Genomic DNA, 21,164 nt, shown 5'->3' with positions numbered 1-21,164 from the left:
GCAGGAGGCGCGGACAATACCGGGGCGGCGGCGGCGGCGGCTTCGGCCCCGATCGGCTCCGCTCGGACACGCTCGGCTCCGCTCGGCCTCGCTCGGTCCCGCTCGGCCCGGCCCGGCACCAGTCGGCTCTGTTCGGCTCCGCTCGGCCCCGCTCGGCCCGGTTCGGCCCCGCTGGTCTCGGCGCGGCCCGGCACGATGCTGGCGCTGTTCAGCAAGCTGCTGGACTGGTTCCGGGCGCTGTTCTGGAAGGAGGAGATGGAGCTGACCCTGGTGGGGCTGCAGTACTCGGGCAAGACCACCTTCGTCAACGTCATCGCGGTGAGCGCCCCGGGCCCCCCGCCCTGGGCCCCCCGCCCCCCGATTCCTGCACCCCCCACCCCGGCTCCTGCAGGCCCTGCTCCCCCTCCCAGGCTCCTGCACCCCCTGCTCCCCCTCCCCGGCTCCTGCTCCCCCTCCCCGGCTCCTGCAGGCCCTGCTCCCCCTCCCCGGCTCTTGCACCCCGGCTGCTGCACCCCCCGTTGCACCCATCTCGCATCCCTTCTTGTTGCACCCCAATCCTGCAGCCCCGTCGTTCTCACCCCCAGTTGCTCCCCAGAATTGCTCCCGCCCGGCAATGCATTAGTGGGGTGCAGGGTACAGGTTGTGGGGTGCAAACTATGGGGGTGCAAGGTGTGAGCCGTGGGATGCAGGGCACAGGTTGTGGGGTGCAAGGTGCGAGCCGTGGGATGCAGGGCACAGGTTGTGGGGTGCAAGCTGAGAGCTGTGGGATGCAGGGCACAGGCTGTGGGGTGCAAGCTGTGGGGTGCAAGGTGCGAGCTGTGGGATGCAGGGCACAGGTTGTGGGGTGCAAACTATGGGGGTGCAAGGTGTGAGCCGTGGGATGCAGGGCACAGGCTGTGGGTGCAAACTGTGGGGTGCAAGGTGCAAGCCGTGGGATACAGGGCGCAGGCTGTGGGGTGCAGAGCCCAGGCCATAGGGCGGAGGACATGGGGCGCAGGTTGTGGGGTACAAGCTGCAGGTTGTGGGGTGCAGGGCACTGGCTGTGGGGCACAGCCACAGGGATCTGGCCCAGGGTGCAGGCCTGGCAGCACCAGGAGGGCTTGGGCAAACCCCACCGTTTGCTCCCCACGTCCCCACGCGCGGTGGCTCCGTGAGTGCAGGCGGACAGGATCCCGGACCCACCTGCCCTGCCCAGCTGGGGCTGCCGTGCTGGGAGGTTGCGGGTCTCGGGGTCCCCCTGGGTGGCTGCAGCTCAGGTCCTTGTCCCCTTTGCAGCAGGCGCTTTGTCATCGCTGGGCCCTGCCGCCCTTGAGGGCCTGTGCTGACCGCACGAGGGGTTCTGCTCGGTGGCTGGTGTGCATGTCCTGCGACCTCCACCCCTTCCTTGGCGAGCACTCACCAGCCACCGTGTTCCATGGCACACGCTTTGCACCCGAACGGGGCGGTGGCACCACCCTGGAGACCCTGCGAACCCTCCCCAGCTGGGTGCCTTGTCCGCGGGGTCCCAGGCTCCAACGGTGGAGCTGGGGACTCTGGATCCTGAAACTGAGGGTGTGGTTTCACCCAGGGGGTGCTTGGTGTATCCCCTCGTGCTTTCTGGGTTATTCTCTCCCTCTCCTGCTGCGATGCAGCCGCTGGCAGGCGGATCCCAAAGGGGCTGTTGCTCCCGGGTGTTTCATGGAGGGAGGCAGATGCGGATCCTCCAGCTGTTCCGGTTCCCCCTGGTCCCTCTTGTCTGTGCACTTTGCTTCCCTCGCTGCCTCCTCGTTTCCAAAGCAAAGCCAGTACTTCCTGCTCGCTCGAGGCACTGCGAGCTGCTGAGCTGTCAAAGGTGATTTTGCAGCTAATTTGGAAGCTTCGTTGCACTGCAGATCTGCTCCTGGGAGGATTTCCCTTGGAGCTGGGCATTGCAGGGACAAAAACGTCCTTTCTAAAGTGTCTGGAGGTAGAGGGAGGACACCTTAAAATGCTTTTCACCCCAGAGACAATGGTGCTCCTGCTCTCGAGCTGTTTTGCTGGGAGCCACCACTGGGCACTCAGGTCTCCTGCTGGTTCTCCCAGGGGACGGGGAGCATTGTGGCTGTGGGACAGTGACCGTGAGCACCAATCATTTCTTGGGGTGACTCTTTCCACACCATTTGCGTTTTTAATGGTCCTTTCTTGCAGTCCCATATCTGAAAGGATGTGGTAGCGCCACATGTGGGCTGGTTCTACTCCAGGCACGCCATGTGCTGCCAGCCTGCTTGTAGCAACACAGGCTGCATTGAAAATGGAAAAGTCATTTAGCATCTTTTCAAATAACTGGATTAGCCTTAAAGAGTGATTGAGCTTTATCCCAAACCTGCTGAGCTCCTTGCAGCCGGTCGCGAGTGGTGTCCCAAGGACTCAGTGCTGGGGCCAGTCATGTTCAGTATCTTTCCCCGTGATCTGGGTGAGGGAATCAAGTGCTCCCTCCGTTTGCAGATGACACCAAGTTGTGCGGGAGTGTTGGGGGGGCTCTGCAGAGGGACCTGGCCAGGCTGGATCCATGGCTGAGACCAACGGGATGGGGTTCAGGCCGAGTGCCGGGTCCTGCACTTGGGTCACAGCAACCCTGTGGAGCCCCAGACTTGGGGAAGAGCGGCTGGAAAACTGCCCTGTGGAAAACGACCTGGGGGTGCTGGGTGACAGCAGCTGAACACAAGGCAGCAGTGGCCCAAGTGGCCAAGGTGGCCAGTGGCATCTTGGCTTACATCAGAAACAGCGTGGCCAGCAGGAGCAGGGGAGGGATCATCCCTCTGGATTCAGCGTTGGTGGGGACGCACCTCAAATCCTGGGTTCATTTTGGGGCCCCTCAGAGCAAGAAGGACACTTGAGGGGCTGGAGCGTGTCCAGAGAAGGGAACGGAGCTGGGGAAGTGTCTGGAGCCCAGGGGTTCTGCGAGTGGCTGAGAGACCTGGGGCTGTTTAGCCTGGAGAAGAGGAGGCTGAGGGGAGACCTCATCGTTCTTTGCACCTCCCAGAAATCAGGTTGTGGTGAGGTGGGTGCTGCGTTCTTCTTCCAACTAAGAAGTGAAAGGATGAGAGGAAATGGCCTCAAGTTGTGCCAGGGGAGGTTTAGACTGGATATTAGGAAAGATTTCTGTACCAAAAGAGTGGTGAAGCCCTGGCAGAGGCTGTCCAGGGCAGTGGAGGAGTCTCCATCCCTGAAGGGGTTCAAACCCCGTGTGGCTGTGGCACTTTGGAACATGGTTTAGTGGGCACTGTGGGGTTGGGCTGTTGGTTGGACTGGACGAGTTCAGAGATCTTTTCCAACCTCAGTGATTCTATGATTCTGCCCTCTTGCAACGGCTCTTTTGCCAGCCTGGTTCCCCTTCCCCCACGTGCCTCCTTCTCTCCTGGCCACGGCTGCAGCGCACTGGGCTCAGCGAGGGCTTTGGTGCTGTTCCTGCTTCTGCAAGTAAACACTTCATACCTGGTGCTTTTACTGTGGACAAGACCCCGTACATCAAGACTCTCCACTGGTGTAGGTAAAAGTGATATCCAGGGACTTCGGCAGCTCTCAAGGGAAGTTCTCCAAGTGAGGGCTGAATCTGGCTTTGTGATGGGGTATTCAACACCCTTGCAGGGCAGTCAGGCTCACGGTGCTGAACAACGACCTCAGTCTCTGCTGCTGTTTTGCCTCTGTGAATTTCTTTCACAAGTTCAGATTTTGTGGCAGATACACACACAAAAAGAGGCACTCACCATCAAGAAAACATCCTGGAAATAAGGAAGTGTTTGCGGCAGTGAAATAATAACCTGATAAGTAGAAAATCCCAATTCAGTGGAGTTGCATGAGAAGTGTTTGAGCTGCCTGGCTTTAAGGTGGTGTAATGGGAGCGTTTGAAGGGGAAAGCTGGGATTTGGGCTTTGGGAGGGGAAAGTCCTGACCTGAAGTGTATCAGATTTTGGTGTTGTTGGAGAGATTTCCCCAGGAATCTCTGTGGCTGTCAGTGCTGCTCCCCAGCCCTCAAGTGATCCTGGGGCCAGAGCTCTGCTGGAGGACTTGATGCCATCCTTGTCTTCCAGATTTTTTTACATGTGCCTGGCTGAAAAATGGGATCTGGTTGCCTGGAAGATGGGGTGATTTCCTTCAGCCCAGAGCTGTGGCCGTGCCAGGTGGAGGTGTTGCTGAAGGCAGCCACGATCCAGGGATGACTCCTCTGGGTCTCCCGGCTGGGGTGTTTATTTTTCAGGGCTCATCTTTCTTTCCCTGGCTGGTGGGAGCTGAAGCTGGAAGGCCTTCATGCAAAGACATGTGAAAGGCTGTAAAACACATCTGATCTTGGTTTTAACCTGAAGTCAGCTGCCTTTTCCACAATCTAGGAGGGAGCAGGGTAAGACTTGAGGGCATCAAGAGCCCTTCAAGAGGTGCTGGGGCTCAAACCCCATCAGGGCAGGCGATGTTTAGAAGAAGCGAGTGTTGTTCTGCTTTTGATTCAACATAACACATCTTCCACCTGCACTAGAAAGCCTTCTAAGGGAGCAGAGCTGCAGAGACTGTATGCTGTAGTATCTGACCTCCGTGGTGGGGAGGAGGGGGACTGGGCCAGCATCCCATGCTTCACCGCACTCAGAAGTTGATTTGAATCAACGCTGCAAGAAGAAACCATGTCGGCTTCATACATGGCATCACGTAGGATGATGGATGCCATGGCAGCTGGTCAGCTTTCTGACATGCATCCCAACAGCTTCTGAGAGGATGGAAGAGCTCAGTGCCTGCTCCCACCTGTCCCTGAGGAGCCACTGTTCCCCTCCGCTGGCCAACTGACCTGTCTTGGCTCAGTACCTGAGCCTGGGAGGGGAGGTGGCATCTCCAGGTGCTGCAAGGTCTCCAAGGATTGCTGGGGAGGTGGAGAAGAGGGATGCTAGTGGAGATGCTGAGGGAGAAGTGGGAGGATCATTTTCTGAAGTGCTTTTATTGGTCTGTGTGGCACCCTCCCCTCCCAGTAAATCCCAACATGCCCCTTACATGGGCTGGGAGGTGGGAGTGGGTCCTTGTGCTGGGTGGTCACTGCCTCCAGATGCAGCTTCTGGGCCCTCAACAGTTGCTTCCATCGCACCTGAGCTTCGCAGTGCAGAGGGTGGTAGGTTTTTTGGGGTGTTTCTTCATGTTTCTGGAAGAGGAGAAGGAGCTGCCTGGGGCAGAGTCTTGCCTTGCTGCTGCAAGCTCTGTCGGTGTGAGACAAGAAAAAATGGTCAGAGGGTTTTTTTCCAGGATGGTTTGAGTTGGAAGGGACATTTACAACCCATCCAGTCCAACCTTCCTGCAAGAGCAGGGACACCTTTAACCAGATCTGGTTGCTCAGAGCCCCGTCCAAGCTGACCATGAATGTTTCCAGGGTTGGGGCCTCCACTGCCTCCTTGGGCAACCTGGGCCAGTTCCTCGCCGCCCTTATTGTGAGAAATATCTTCCCATGCTTAGGGCTCACTGGAATGTCCTTGCTGGGGCTGTTGCTGGCACAGTTGAGAAGAGTGACTGTCCCATCCCAAGGCTGATACCAGCTAGCATCACACTGCACCCAGGGAATAGGTTTGAGACCTTCGTGCCTCAGCTGGGCTTTCCTGGGTGTAGGTGTGTGCAGGTGTCAGGGCTGAGCCAGGTTTGGAAGCATCTGCCTGGCCACGTACATCCCACGGCATGGGTACCATCTTCTGGGTGAGAGCCATGGTCCATCCTGAGAAACCCAGACGTGGTCCTTGAGTCTCTCCTCAGCATAACCCAAGGTCCGGATGTAGCAAAGACCTGCTAATTAAGGAGTGTTGTAATTATTATTATTTTTTTTAAAATTAAAGAGCACAAATTTGAAAGGCAGCCCCAGAAGAATGTAAATATCAGTACGATTGCAAAGTTACAGGATAGCATGAGCTGTTGAGGAATGGCCAAGGAGCAACCTCCTGTATTTTCTCTGGCCTGGTAGCAAGAGTCCACCAGCTACAGCCTCATGAGAGGTTTGTCCTTGTCCCCAGTTTCCTCCTGTTTCCACAGACGGTCTCCACTGCCTGATTCTCCATTTTTCTTGTTCTGTATTTTTATTTTTAAGTGGAAAATCAAATGCAGTCCTCATTTCCTCTAGAAGTGGAGAATGTATTGGCATTGGTCAGGCTCTGTGTGTCATCGTGCTTGCTTTATAATTAGTGCCATTATGCACATTTTCTCTCCTAGTTAACTGCACTACTCAGGAGCAACAGCTTCAGCAGGTGGAAGAGTTGGTTCCTATGGGCATTGCTTAAATATTTACTTTGGTCTCATCTTCGCAGCCTTGGAGAAAGCAGGGGTTTCACTTAAATTCAGTTTTAGTGGTGGCTGCCAGCTCTGCCTGCCGTGGCTGTGTGACCAGCAGGTCCAGGGAGGTTCTTCTCCCTCTGTACTCGGCACTGGTGAGACCAAACCTCGAATCCTGGTTCGGTTCTGGGCCCCTCACCAGAAGAAGGATGTTGAGGCTCTGGAGCGAGTCCAGAGAAGAGCAACGAAGCTGGTGAGGGGGCTGGAGAACAGGCCTGATGAGGAACGGCTGAGAGAGCTGGGGGTGTTTAGCCTGGAGAAGAGGAGGCTGAGGGGAGACCTCATTGCTCTCTCCAAGTACCTGAAAGGAGGTTGTGGAGAGGAGGGAGCTGGGCTCTTCTCCCAAGGGACAGGGGACAGGACGAGAGGGAATGGCCTCAAGCTCCGCCAGGGGAGGTTTAGGCTGAACATTAGGAAAAAAATTTTCCCAGAAAGGGTCATTGGGCACTGGCAGAGGCTGCCCAGGGAGGGGGTTGAGTCCCCTTCCCTGGAGGGGTTTAAGGACGGGTGGACGAGGTGCTGAGGGACATGGTTTAGTGATTGATGGGAATGGTTGGACTCAATGATCCAGTGGGTCTCTTCCAACCTGGTTATTCTATGATTCTATGATTCCCCAGCCATAACACACCCAGATAGGTCTCTCAGTTGCCCCTCAGACCCCATGTTTCTCTGGGAGTTGTCCTCACTTTCCTGGTCCCTCCAGTAGCTGCCTTTGCCTGCTGTGTCAGCCCCGGGGATGCCCACCCTCTGTCTTGATGGCCACTGTGCCTGCTCAGTGGTGGCTGCATGCTCACCCACACTCATTCCAGTGCTGCCCCGGGGACAAGTGGCCTCTGATCCCTGGTGTGGGGACTAGTTGTGGTGCTCAGACTCCCAAACACACACATGTTTGCAGAATGTGGAGACACTTCCCAGGGAAACAGAAATGCAGTTGGGGAAGAAGGCAGGGCAGACTGTGCAGGATGAGCTGGAGGCGCAGCCAAACCTACTGACCAGCTCCCTGCTGGCCCTTTTTATCCTCTCATCCCTCTCTTTTTCCATGTTTGTTCCCATATTCATCCCAGAAGTCTTGTGCAGTGCTGTGGTGCTTCTCCCATGCCATTGTGTCCAGCACATTGTGTGAGGAACCTTCTTGGGCTTTCCTGCCCTGGGAGCAGCCAGGCCAGGAATTCTAGGGGTTCATCTACCAGTTCTTTGCTCTCCGTTCTCCTCTGTGTGTGTGCAAATGAGGTTTTTGTATTGCTGAATTTAGCAATTACCTCTGCTAAACTTGTCTGGGAGATACCCTGCAGCTCCCTGTGGTGAAACCCAGCTCAGAAAGGGAAGCACAAAGCTTTGTCTTCACAAAGTGCTACTTGTGTCCTGGCCAGGCTGTGGACCTGTGGCACAGCTACCGATAGTGCTGTGCCATCAGGGACCACAAGTGTCCTGGAAGGGCTACCCCAGACCACACAGGGTACATTTTGGGGTGCTCCGAGACCCTTGGTCAGTCTGTTGGGGTTCCCCTGCATGTCAGTCTGCCTTCTGATGCTTCCATGACCCATGGTCCTACCATTTGGGGTGCTCCAGTCCCCTAGGTGTGAATTTCATTGCTCTCCAGGGCAAATGGGGTGTGATTCAGGATCCTGAGAGCCCTAAGAATGCCTTTCGGAGCACCCTGAGGCCCCTCAATGTGTATTGTGGTGTGCATGCCCTGCTCCTGGCTCTTCCTAGGACATCACAGCTGGTTTGGGCTGCTGTGCTTGAGGGAAGAAGGGATGGGAAGGGAGAAGATGCAGCTGAGAGCAGGGCAGTGGCTGGAGGTCTCTGAGAAGCCAGAACAATTGAGGAGAGGACAGCCTGGGCATTGTAGTTTGGTAGAAGACCAGGGGAGACTGAGTGACCTCAGAAACAAGAGACGGGCTAAGCTGGTCCAATTTCTATGAGCTGGGTTGGACTGTGAGGAGGAGGCAGATGGATGCTGGCAGTGGCAGAGCAGGGGCATGGAGGCATTATGGGTTGGGGGTGGATTAAGTACCATGTCTTCAGGGTTCCACTGCTGGGACCATGCACTGGGCTGGGTAGCCAGAACCAAGGGTGCAAGTACCACGTAGCCACCTCATGAGCATCCACCATGGTTGGAGACATGCACTGAGTAGCAGAGAGGCCGCTTCCATTTCCTTCAAGAGGACAATGCTAAGGACAGAGATGCTCAGCTGTGACCTTCATCTTGTCCCAGAGCACCTGAAGTCGTCTGGAGGCATTACATGCTTTCCCCAGTTTGCAGGTTTAGTGCTGTGCTGTGTGGTGTGGCTCTGCTTCTATCCCACATCATTTCCTGAGTGTGCAGGAGGGCATCTTCTCGGTACTTTGCTTGGAGCCAGAGGCTTTTGCTTCTCTCTAGAGTGTCTGTAACAGACTCTGTGCTGCCATCAGGTCATGCTGTGCACATCCAGCACCCCAAAGCCTGGACCAGCAGAAGGTGGTGACACTAGATCCACCAGCGCTTCGTGTGCCCATCACCTCTGCCTCTCTGTCCGGATGCTGCCTCGTTACGGACACATCCTGAACCAGAACAATCGCTAACAAATTTGTAGGTGGTTGTGGGCTCTGTCTGGGTACAGGTGGAAGCAAACATTGCTGCAGCTCTTGTACAGAGATGCCTTCTCCACCCAGGAGTTGAGAGCTGTGCTGTGTGTCCCTAGGGAATTGCTGAGAGCATCTCTTGTGTGTCTTTCTGCCTGTGCCTCGAACAGGTGCTGGGTCAGCACAGCCTCAGTGCCGCCGTCCAGAGCATTGCAGGCCGTGGTGCAGTGCTGAAGCAGCAAGAGCAGCCCAAGGATTTTCTCTTTCATCTGAGAAACCTCATTTTTATGAAAGAAACAGAGCTTCAGTCATAGCATAAAAAAACCAGAAAGCCATTAGCTGCATTGCAGGGAGTGGGATGAACCTCTCTTGGAGAGTATCATCTCCATCATCTCGCCTGGCTCCTGTGGGGTCGCCATTAGTGTCATTCACACCAGGGTCAGCTAGCCTGTGGCCTGGCTGCTGTCCCCAGGCTTGTCCCTGGATCCCATTTTTGCTCTCGAGATACAGAATGCCCTGGAGGCAGGGCCCATGGGGTCAGGGATGGCAGCACAGCCTGTTCCAGCTGTGGTAGCACCACTGAGAGAATGACCAGGAGGGGCCAGTGGGGTTTCCACTATGCTGAAAGCCCGTGATGTTGAGTTTCCAAGCTGAGGGGTGCTGCAAGCCAGGCTGTGTGGTGGTGGTGAGACCATCTGCTTTGTGGTGGAGGGGCACGGTGGTGCCCATCTCTATCTCACAGCACCACGCTTGCCCATCTCAGCCTGCCTGCAGTGGTAGACTCTGGCCATCAAGGATCCCTTCAGCGCAATCCCTCTGCACGGAGGTTTTGAAACCAAAGCACGCTGAGGATCTAGGGCAAAAGTTGGGATTGTCACAATTTTAGACCCATGTGACTCTTCTTTCTTCCTGCCAGCACTGGGGTGCCTCTGTCACACCCAGCTCCCATTCCCAGGTCTCTGGGTCCCCTGGGAGGGCTGTGCTGTGTGTGGGGACAGCCTTGTCCCCTCCGGTGCCTCCTGTTTGGGGACAGAGGGCTCCATGCCTTACGTGACCTGTGGTGCTCAGAGCCCAGAGAGCTGCAAGTCCAGGGGAAACGCTGTAAAGGCTTGATTTTTTTCCCATCTCACTGGGGTACGCAGGAGTCAAGCATCCCTCTGTCGGGCTGTCATGTCTCAGCTTGGTGAGGGGCAAAGCGAGCCCGTGCAGCGGGGCTGATCTTTTTTAACTGTTTTATAGAAGAGCTCCTGGGAGAGCAGTGGCTTTGCAAGTGAAGCTCCCGGCTGCCATCGCTCCCACACTGTCAGCTGTTGGTGAGGCTGGGTGGGGAGGTTACAGGTGAGAAAAGCCCCTGCCAGGAGAGCAGAGACCATGTGCAAGCCATCCTGCTCGACAACATGCCACGTTCCCAGCCTGGCCTTCTTTGGACAGCATGAGTGGGTTTGTCTTGGTCCCTTGGCCGTGGGCAGTCTGTAGGCAGGCGTTGTGGTGGGGGAAGGATCTGGGGTAGGGAGCAAGGCCATGCTTTATCACAGCAACATGGTCACTCCCATCTTTTCTGGGGGAAAGCAGAGGTGACTTCTGGCTCCTGCAATCATAGACTCACAGAATCCCAGGTTGGAAAAGACCTCTGAGATTATCAAGTCCAATCATACCTGTCCACTACTAAACCAGATCCCTAAGCACTCCATCTACCCATCTTTTAAACACCTCCAGAGATAGTGACTCAACCACCTCCCTGAGCAGCCTCTGCCAGCGCATGAGAACCCTTTCAGTGAAGAAATTCTTCCTGATGTCCAATCTGAACCTGCCCTAGCGCATGAGAACCCTTTCAGTGAAGAAATTCTTCCTGATGTCCAATCTGAACCTGCCCTGGTGCAGCTTGAGGCCATTCCCTCTTGTCCTGTCACCTGCTGCTTGGTTCATCCCTTCCTGGAAGAAGAGCTACCATCAAATGTGAACCATGTCTCAGGTGGCTTTTGCACACCGGCACTTCACATGATGTCCAAGATCCGGGATGGAAGTTCCTGCAGCTTCCAACACCTCTTCAGTGATTGCTCTTCACATCTTCTAATCCAAACCTGATAATTCCTTAACACCTGGTCCATAAAGCCAAATTGTGTGTTGAACCTCAGTTCACAGGAGACATCCTCTGTGTTGGCCGTTGGTAGAGGGATTCTTTCCCTCCTCTCCCCACACCTTTCCCTTTCAATCCCTAGTGTGGTTTTCGGTTTCACCATGGCTTGAAGACCTCTTGGCTGCCATGCTTTGCCGATGAGTGCAAAGGGAAATGAAAAAGGGAAGTGGTGCATATTGCAGAACCGTTGGAAGAGATCAGGAAAGCCCTGGAGACTCGTTGATGTTGTGGGTCTGGAGGAGCTGTTGGCTTAACCAGGCACAAAATTCTGCTTATCAGAAAATGGCATAAGTTGCCTTCCCTTTTTGAGGTCTGTGTTTACTGGAAGTCCTAGGAAGAACAAGACTTGAAGCTAGTGAAGCTGCTGGGATGAGTTTGCCTGTGGTTGGTGGTTCCTGCAGGTTTCTGCCCAAAGCCCCAGCACTGTGTTATTGTGGTCATCAAACCCTCCTCCCTGTCAGCTTCCCTGGTGACCTGCAGCAGGGCCTTCTACAAGGGGTTGTTTAGCCTGGAGAAGGGGAGGCTGAGAGGAGACCTCATTGCTCTCTCCAACTACCTGAAAGGAGGTTGTGGAGAGGAGGGAGCTGGACTCTTTTCCCAAGTGATAGGGGACAGGATGAGAGGGAATGGCCTCAAGCTCCACCAGGGGAGGTTTAGGCTGGACATTAGGAAAAAATTTTTCACGGAAAGGGTCATTGGGCACTGGAACAGGCTGCCCAGGGAGGTGGTTGAGTCCCCTTCCCTGGAGGGGTTTAAGGGACGGGTGGATGAGGTGCTGAGGGACATGGTTTAGTGTTTGATGGGAATAGTTGGATTCGATGATCCGGTGGGTCTCTTCCAACCTGATGATTCTATGATTCTATGATATATTTTAAAAGGAAAGCAGATCAACCTGTTGTGAGTCCCAGCAAGGCTGCCTGCTGGGTGCGAGTCTGCAGGAGGCAGGGGGTGAAGGGCTGTGGTGGCCCCTGCCTCCAGGGTCCTGCTGGGGCTGCCTGGAGCCTCCCTCTCTACTGCTCAGGCGGGGTCATCTTACAGTGGGATCTGAGCAGCAAACTAGAAGACAGGGTGGGCTTTCACAGACCAGCGCCGTCCTGTCCCTGTGGTGCGGTGCTGGGCACGTGGTGTGGCATGGCAAGCTGGCATCTCCCTGCAGCAGCAGAGGGGCTGTTGCTGCTCACCACTCCAAAACCGCTAACCTAGTTTCGCAGCAACACTGGGATGCTGCAAATCTGTGGCAATTTCATGCTTGTCCTGCCTGACGTGGCTCAGAGCCGCGCTGCTGGAGGACACACAGTGGCAGCTCCTAGGGAGGGGGAGAGGGGACTCTTTGCATGGTTTCTGTTCCTCCTAATGCTGTTTCATCTTGTTCCTTCCAGTCAGGGCAGTTTAATGAAGACATGATCCCAACGGTGGGCTTTAACATGAGGAAAATCACTAAGGGGAACGTCACCATAAAGGTGAGGTGAAGAATTTATCACTGGTGTGGGCTCCTTGGAATGAAAATTGGGGTGAAGGGAGGCTGGTGGGACTTCTAGCAGAGGCTGAAAGGCACTGGCAACCCCAGCTGCAGTTGGGAAAACCTGTCCTGCTGGGTTTGTGCAGCTACCCACCGGAGAAGATGGTGGGAGGGGATGTAGGAGGTCCAGACCTTTGCAGGAAAAGCCAATTCAGGCTGCAAAGCTGTGAGGTTTTCTTATACCTCTGGCTTGCTGGCAGGGACTTGTGGCTGTGGTCACCTTGCTGAAGGTGGGAGCACCAGAAAAACCAGGTAATGTCTTGCAGTGGTGGTTGCTGCCTTGAGAGCAAAGGGGGAAGAGGTTTCCACCCCTTCTGGATCTTTCACGTGCCATGAATCTGATGGGGAAGTAATGGTGGGATGGGCTTGAAAAGCTGACTGGGGATCTCTCTCTCTGCTGAAGAAACATTTCTGAGACCATGCTGTGTGTTTGGAATGGGAAAGACATCAAGTCAAGGCCAGGAGGCGTGTGGGTGGAGGGATCCCCATGTGGCAGCAGAGCACATCCCAGGCAATGTTCTGCACCCTCCAGCTGCCCTTCCCAAGATGTTTCCTTTCTTTATTGAGCCTAGAGCCTCCTCATTAAGTTTGAGATGAAGAGGAGGGGATGGCAGTGTGTTTGGTGCATGCCTGGTGCTCCGGCTGGGTGAGGAAGGGTCACGGGTAAGACAGTGGGGTAATGCAGCCTTCTCCTTGTCGCAGCTCTGGGACATCGGTGGACAGCCGCGGTTTCGCAGCATGTGGGAGCGGTACTGCCGTGGAGTGAGTGCCATCGTGTGAGTATCCCTGGGAGCCCAGAGCACAGCCACTTGGTGGGGCCAGGATCCCACCGCCTCATCCAACGGTGCTGGGCAGGGCTGAGCAGGATGAGCTGCAGGGCTTTTGCTGCCAATGCTGGACGCCCGTGTTGAGAGTTGAGGTGCTTCCCCTCTAGGACTGGTGCCCCATGGGCTTTGAGCACAGGGCAGCCACGTCCCCACCAGCCACGGCAGCCACATCCCTTCTAGCATCACTCAGCCCATCTCTGTTCCTCAGATCTTGCCCTTCCTGGTTACCGAGCTTCCTCTGTGCTGCCTGGTCATCGCAAGGGCTAAGCAAAGGCCATCGGAAAGGCTCAGCCCTTTCCAAGAGGCTGGTTTTGAGGGCAGCAACGTGTTTTCAGGTTGTGATGTTTATGTGCTACTGGATGAATCGATGGGCTGAGGCCAATGGGATGGGGTTCAACCAGGCCAAGTGCTGGGTCCTTCACTTGAACACAACAACCCCATGCAGCGCTACAGACTAGGAGAAGTCTGGCTAGAAAGCTGCCTGGAGGAGAAGGACCTGGGGATGTTGGTTGACAGCGACTGACCATGAGCCAGCAGGGGCCCAGGTGGCCAAGAAGGCCAGTGGCATCTTGGCTTGTATCAGAAACGGCGTGGCCAGCAGAAGCAGGGATCATCCCCCTGGACTCAGCACTGGTGAGGCTGCACCTTGAATCCTGGGTTCAGTTTTGGGCCCCTCACTACAAAAAAGACATTGAGGTCATGGAGCGTGTTCAGAGAAGGGGGATGGAGCTGGTGAAGGGTCTGGAGAACAAGGGTTATGAGGAGCAGCTGAGAGAACTGGGGTTGTTTAGCCTAGAGAAAAGGAGGCTGAGAGGAGGCATGGTCACTGTCTACAACTGCCTGAGAGGAGGTTTTAGCAAGGTGGGTGCTGGTCTCTTCTCCCAAGTGACAGGCAATAGGATGAGAGGGAATGGCCACAAGTTGCACCGGGGCAGGTTCATATTGGACATCAGGAAGAATTGCTTCACCAAAAGCATTCTCAGGGACTGTTAGAGGCTGCCCAGGGAGGTGGTGGAATCACCGTCCCTGGAGGGATTTAAAAGACAGGTGGATGAGGTGCTCAGGGATATGATTTAGTAGTGGATAGGTACAGTAGGGCTTGATGATCTCAAAGGTCTTTTCCAACCTGGTGATTCTGTGAATCTTATGCTGAGATTCTTCCTGCAGCACCTGCTGCTGCCTCTCAGCAAGACTATGAGGGTCCCGTGTGTATGTCCCTTGCTTTTAAACGTCGCAGTAAGCACAGTCCCAGGGAGTCCATGCTGGGAATGAGCCTGGCAAAGTGCTCATGGGAAGCAAGCTGCCTGCTCCTAAGGACAAGCATTACCCTAGAAGACCACATCGGTGTTGCTTAAACCCAATTAGAAAACCAGGTTTATATCGCACTCACCAGCTGGAAATCCCTTGAGATTGTGGAGAGCTGGATTTTTGTACTGCCCTTCCCAGCTGTAGGTCTGGCAGTGGAGGGGAGTGAGGGACCACTTGACCTGCTTGCTAGGACAGCAGTGTCTGGTCCTGTCCTTGCTAATTGTCACCATACTGGGACATGTTCTTGGCATTTTTTATTGCAGTGGGCTTTGCTGGATCCATGCCATTTTTTTCTCTTTTTACTGCCTCCTTCCATAATGTTATAATTTATCCAAAGCGGCCCATCTAGTTGAGAGGAAACAAAAGGACCTGTGGTCATCCTGGTCACACTTCAGTCTGCCTTCCTCACGTACTTTTTCTCTTGCCTTCAGCCCTCCTGCCCCTCCAGCAGACCAAAGTCTCAAGGCAATGCCTGGATGGTGGTTTTCCTTCTCCGTACAGCCAGGCTCTTTTCCTGTTTTTAATAAACCCCACAAGGCCTGATGAAGCTGGATGGTATTTCTCACTTCTTCTCTCCTAGCTTCTTGATCTTTAAAATAAAGCCTACTTTGATCCCCAGTTATGGCTTCACATGTCCTTTGCAGGATGAGTGTCTGCCTGTAAGAGCTAAATCCTTCCCTAAATCTTCACTCAGGTAGTGTTCCTGGCTGCTGGCTTTGCATGCGCTTTGCTCTGTGCCCCATACCCAAGGTTGCTCCTGTAGAGAAGATGAGCAAGTCCTTCACCTGCCAGGATCTCCAGTCGATATCTTCTTCTCTTCTCCATCATCAACTCCTCTTGTCTTCTCCACTTGTTGTCCTCTATTCTGGGTGTCCATAAGGACCTGCCACTTGCAGACAAGCAGTGCTTGGGGACAGTGTGTGTTTTGCCAAGGCCAGTCGTAAGAGATTCAGCCAAGCCAAGTGCCAGATCCTGTTCTTGGGCCACAACAACCCCATGCAGCACTCCAAGCTTGGAGAAGAGTAGCTGAAAAGCTGCTTGGTGGAAAAGGACCTAGGAGTGCTGGGTGACAGCAGCTAAACACGAGCCAGCAGTGGCCCAGGTGACCAAGAAAGCCAATAGCATCTTGGCTTGGATCAGCTGTGGGGTGGCCAGCAGGAGCAGGGGAAGGGTCGACCCCTGTGCTCAGTGCTGGAGAGGCCACACCTCGAATCCTGGGTTCAGTTTAGGTCCCTTACTCCAAGAAGGACATTTAGGTGCTGGAGTGCCTCCAGAGAAGAGAACGGAGCTGAGGAAGGGTCTGGAGCCCAGGGTCTCTGGGAGTTGCTGAGGGACATGGGGCAATTTAGCCTGGAGAAGAGGAGGCTGAGGGGAGACCTCATCGCTCTGTGCAGCTCCTGGAAAGGAGTCTTGTGGTGAGGTGGGTGTTGGTCTCTTCTCCCAAGTGACAGGCGATAGGATGTGATGAAATTGCCTCAAGTTGCATCAGGGGAGGTTTAGATTGGATATTAAAAAACACTTCTGTAACAAAAGAGTGGTGAAGGCCTGGCAGAGGCTGCCTAAGGCAGTGGTGGAGTCTCCATCCCTGAAGGGGTTCAAAACCCATGTGGCCATGGCACTTTGGGACATGGTTTAGTTGGCACGGTGGGGTTGGGCTGTTGGTTGGGCTGGATGAGCTTAGAACTCTTTTCCAACCTCAATGAATCGATGATTCTATGATTGCAGGTTCTTCCACTCACCTGCCATGTCTCTGCTGTCACTGGGATGAGCCCTCATGGGAGTGGGCACGTGGAGGCCCCCACTCCCTTGGGAGAAACAAAAGGCTCTTACCCCACAGCCTTCCTTGGGAAGAGGGGCCCTGGGGGAAGGACCCTGTTATCCCATCCCCTCCTCACACTGGCCTGGGAGCTGGTGGGGGTGATGCAGCTGCCGTGCGAGCAAGGTTTGGTGGTGGCACAAACCTTGGCACAGCAGCAGGATGTGGGGAGCTCGGTGCCTATGCTCAGGGATGTCCCTTCCCTTGCAGGTACATGGTGGACGCTGCTGACCAGGAGAAGATAGAGGCCTCCAAGAATGAACTGCACAACCTGCTTGACAAGCCACAGCTCCAGGGCATCCCGGTGAGCTGTTGCTTGGATCGGTGCCTTCCAGCTCGCTGCAGCCCTAGGCTGGTGGCTGCCGGGGTTTGCAGCGAGAAGCTTGCGTCTTGCAGAGCAGATCTGGGAGCAGATCTCCTTCCTTGGAGGGGTCCCCTTTCCCGCTGCACTCCTGCAGGAGCTGGAAAGTGATGCTTTCTAGCCCAGGGCCAGGCCAACCAGCAGGGAAGGGAGCTTTAGAAGAGACCAAACGCCGCCCCTGGCTATGTCAGATCTGTCCTCTTGCATGAATTTGCACCTTATTTATGGTGGGACATTAAGGTCCTGTCTCCTAGGAGAGTGGCCACTGGGCTGAGCCATTTGCAGGAGGTGTGAGCTGTGAGCAGCGGGAGTGCGGCCTGGGCACACGGCATGTGCCAGGGTGGGGGGCTTGTGGAGTGTCCAAAACCAGCATCTTTTGAAAGGAGCTAATCAGGGACCTTGCCACTGATCCCAAACATTTGCTGCCAAGTAAGTTAAGCTTGCGACATAAAACACTGCGCTTGCAGCCCTTTTGAGTGCTCTTATTTGAGAGCAAGTCTCCAAATTTAACCTGGGGGCTGCTGATTGCCATGCTGCTGCAGAGACCCCGGCTCACCCTGCAGCCTCAGTGCTGGCCCTGTCAGATGACAGGCGCGTGGCGTGCTCCAGAGGCATGAATGAGTCCTGCTGGGTGATTATTTTCCCCGCATAGGCTGAGGATGCCTTTGTGGAGGAGAAAAGCCTTGAAGTAAGGAGAGATCAGAGGATGGTGCAAACAGCCGTTGCTTTTTTGGGCTGGCTGCCTGCAGAGAGCAGGTTCTATGTGATGTTCCAATCTTGCTCCTTCCTGATAACATCAGTTTTAGCAATTTCACTAGATTTTTTTTCTCAAAAAAAGCAAGAGGATCCTGGGAGAGCGTCCTAGATGGCATGAGAGCTGCTGGTGCCCTTCAGGGAGGATGTGCTGTGGGGCCAGCTTCTGGGACTAGAGAATACTCAGGAGATGTTGTATATGGCTAATTAAAGCCGTTAATTGAAGTGCGCTGCCTTCTGATTGCCTGCTAAAGCAGTTTTCTCCTGGTGAAGTGGTCTGGGCTGGCTTGCATCTCAAGCAGGGTCCACTTATGGGTGGCAGAAGCAGGTTCCCACTTGGCCTGGTGGCCAGGGGCTTCAGGTGTCGCCTCTCCCCTGCTGCAGGTCCTAGTGCTGGGGAACAAGCGAGACCTGCCTGGTGCCTTGGATGAGAAGGAGCTCATTGAGAAAATGTAAGTGTGCCAGTGACCTGGGTGGCCGTGGTGGGGCTGTGACACTGTGACACCCCTGCTCCTGCCGTGTCCCCGCCGACACGGTCACCCCGCTGTGCTCTGGCAGTTTTCCTTCCCCGTTGCTGGGCTGGGCTGGCTGCACACCTTCTGAGGCAGCAGGTGGCAGAAGTGACATCTCTGTGTTTGGGGAGCGGGAGAGGATCCGGAGCCACCTGTGCCAGGGCTGGGTGCTGTGTGCCACACGGTGGCGTTGGGGCCTGGCACGGTGCTTGGCGCTGGAGCCGTGGTCCCACGTGGGCGCTGCTCCTGTCACCCTCTTGTGGCTCTGCCTGGTGTGGGCAGCCCTTCGCTGCTTGGAGGTCAAATCCTGCTCCAGTGTGTGACACCATCCCTGTCCCTTTCCCTTATGTCACCACCCTTTGCCATGCAGCACGTGGCCTCCTCATGGCTGATGCTGCCTCCTGCCCACCTCCATGTCTACACTGCAGCTGGGGGCTGGGATGCCTCGCTGACTCACAGCATCTCTGCTCCCCCTTTCCACTCTTCAGAGATCTCCTCTGTCCTGCAGGTGTGTGTGCAGCGCCCGTGCCACCAGCCCTGGGCTGCTCCTGAGCCCCCGCTCCCCCGGGAGAGGAAAGCTGTGGGATTTCACAGCCTTGAGGTTGGGTCCCTGCTGCCCCATCCTGTAGGCACAGCGCACTGGTGTCCTTGCCCAACGTGCCTGTAGCTCCTCAGGATCCTGTGGAGATGCAATCCCGGCAAATATTTCCCTGTCCTCCAAACTGGGGTCCAAAAGGGCCCTTCAAAGGGCTGCCCGGAGGCGTCTCCCATCAGTGCCGATGTGCAATCCTGGGGGGCTGCAGCCAGAGCTCAAACCTCTCCTTGCAGGAACCTCTCTGCCATCCAGGACCGAGAGATTTGTTGCTACTCCATCTCCTGCAAAGAAAAGGACAACATTGGTGAGTCCTGACAGCTCTGGTGCTGGGCTTGAGGTCTGGCAGCCCATGCCCAGGGTAGCAGCATCCTTAGGCTGTTGCCGACGGACAGGAGGGGGTGACAGCCAGAGGGAGAGACTCTTAAGTGTGCCCTTGCCTTTGCAGACATCACCCTACAGTGGCTTATCCAGCACTCGAAGTCTAGGAGAAGCTGAGATCCCACAGGCTGCAGCTCGGATCGAGAAGTTGCCATTGTACAAGCCCATGTCCCTTCTCTCTCCTGCTCTGTCCCTCCAGCTCTCTCTAGATGGGTATTTTTAGGGGACCCCAGACTCCGCTCGCATTGAGGTGGAGCCCTTGTTTTTATTGTAAAGAAAATGTCTGACTCTGCCCTCTTCTCCTCTCCTCTCTCTGTCTCTTCCTCCCATTTTGGCACTGTTCTGTTGTTGTCTGTGTATACAGTATATATATATATGTATATATATTTTAATTTTTTAATTTAATTGGCAGCACTGTCACTAAACTGCGCCCCGTGAGTGGTAGGAAGGCTGTGGGCTCCCCAGCACTGGGCAAGGAGCCGTGCTTGGAGGAAGATGAGGTAGTGGCAGAAGGCAGCCCCTTGGAGATGATGCTGGGGCTGAGAGGCAGGTTCCCTGGGGCTCCCTTGTCCCTTCCCTGGGTACCCTGCCTGAACCCCGAGCTGGGAGCACCCAGGGGGGGTGGGGAATGTGCCTGCCTTGCCCTTCCCCTTGCTTTGCCCCCACAGGCAGGGGTCGGGGGGAGGCAATGCTGACCCCTGGGCTTCTCACCCCCTCGGGGCGGGTCAGGGGTCAGTCATAACCCATTATAATCAGCTTCCCCATCACCTCTGGCTACGTGTCACCACCCCAGTCCCTTCTTGCTGCCCTGGGCCACTCGCCCTGCTGCCCCACATCATCCCCAGGCCCCCGAGGCTGAATCCTGCCCTGCTGCCCCATCCTGCTGCTCCGGAGCCACTGCATGGGGGGCAGCGATCCAGCAACCGATGTGGGGAGCAGGGGGCTGGCTCCTGTGCCCCCTCTGCCCCAGCTGCCTCGCGACGGGGCTCCCCGTGTAGCCTCTTGGGGGGCCATGGTGACTCCTCACATGCCAAAAGGCATCGCCTGTGCCCAGCTGGGGGCTGCTGGCTCTGCCTCAGCCTGGGACACGGAGACACCTTCTCCAGGGGTGGGTAAGAGCCCCCTGCGCCCACAGCACTGCCCACCACAGCCAGGTCATTGTCCAGGACGTGTCTGGCTCCCTGTGCCCTGCTCCTGACACAGGTCCCCAACTCTGCTGGGGTTGGGGATGTGGAATCAGTCAGATCCCCAGCTCTGCTGCGGTTGGGGACGTGGAGTCAGGGTACGGTGGGGCAAGGTTGGGTCGTGTCTGAAGGTGGGAAGAGGGTGAGAGGAAATTTTGGGGAGGGTCAGGAAGGCTTTGCCCATCTGTGCTGCGTGATGAGGTGCTGGGTCTCTGCAAGGGCAGCCTGGGGGCCTGGGCAGGTGATTTGGGGCCAGCTTGGGGGGGAATTTGCTGGGCTGAGGGGGTCGTGCTGGCATCGGGAGTGTGGGCATGTGGAGGGGTCAGGGCAGTAGCTGGGGAAGAAGGCAGTGGTGGCCCAGGGTTGGTGCTGCCTCCGGGGCGGTGAGGCCGGGGGTTTCTCTTCTGTTCTTGTTTTTGCAGAATTGCACAAAGAGAGGTTTCCTTTTTTCTTTTTTCTTTTTTTTTTTTTTTTAATTTAATGAATTGTAAAGTGTTGTCACCCCCCCACCCCTCCTCTTTTTTATTTTAATGAGATATTTTGGCTCAGATTTGACCTCTGTTAGGAAATGATTCTTGTAACTGTACAATTTTTTTGCCTCCTAATAATAATAAATTAACAATTTTGCGTTGGGGGGCTGTGGTTGTTGTCACATTGCTTCCTTGCCATCACTGCCCTCCATCCCTTCTCGGTGCCCTGGGAGCATACGCAGGGTCCATGTCCCTGGCTGCACTGGGCACTCTCCTACTCACCCAAGAAGTGTCAGAGCCAGCTCTGATGGCTCCAGAAGCCTCATTTTCTAGGCCTGGTTGCAAAGATGAGTTCGGAGACCTCTGGATTACTCTTCCCCCACATCATGTCCCAGGACTGCCTGTTTTGATGCTGGATTTGGAGCAAGGCTGC

General features: G+C 55.4%; 1 protein-coding gene across 1 annotated transcript; it reads left to right on the top strand.

The window, feature by feature from the left end:
- The first annotated feature begins 17 nt into the window (after positions 1-17).
- On the top strand, positions 18-20,913 carry ARL8A (ARF like GTPase 8A). Its single transcript, XM_069875810.1, has 7 exons — positions 18-318; positions 12,388-12,468; positions 13,230-13,303; positions 16,689-16,782; positions 17,977-18,044; positions 18,933-19,003; positions 19,145-20,913. Exons 1-7 carry the CDS (start codon positions 196-198, stop codon positions 19,192-19,194), a joined length of 561 nt encoding a protein of 186 aa, XP_069731911.1. The 5' UTR covers positions 18-195; the 3' UTR covers positions 19,195-20,913.
- The last annotated feature ends 251 nt before the right edge of the window (positions 20,914-21,164 follow it).

This window comes from Phaenicophaeus curvirostris, chromosome 24, assembly GCF_032191515.1.
Source record: "Phaenicophaeus curvirostris isolate KB17595 chromosome 24, BPBGC_Pcur_1.0, whole genome shotgun sequence".
NCBI classification, from domain to species: Eukaryota; Metazoa; Chordata; class Aves; order Cuculiformes; family Cuculidae; genus Phaenicophaeus; species Phaenicophaeus curvirostris.
Note: the sequence above shows the minus strand (reverse complement) of the source record. Positions and strands in the feature narration are given on the sequence as shown.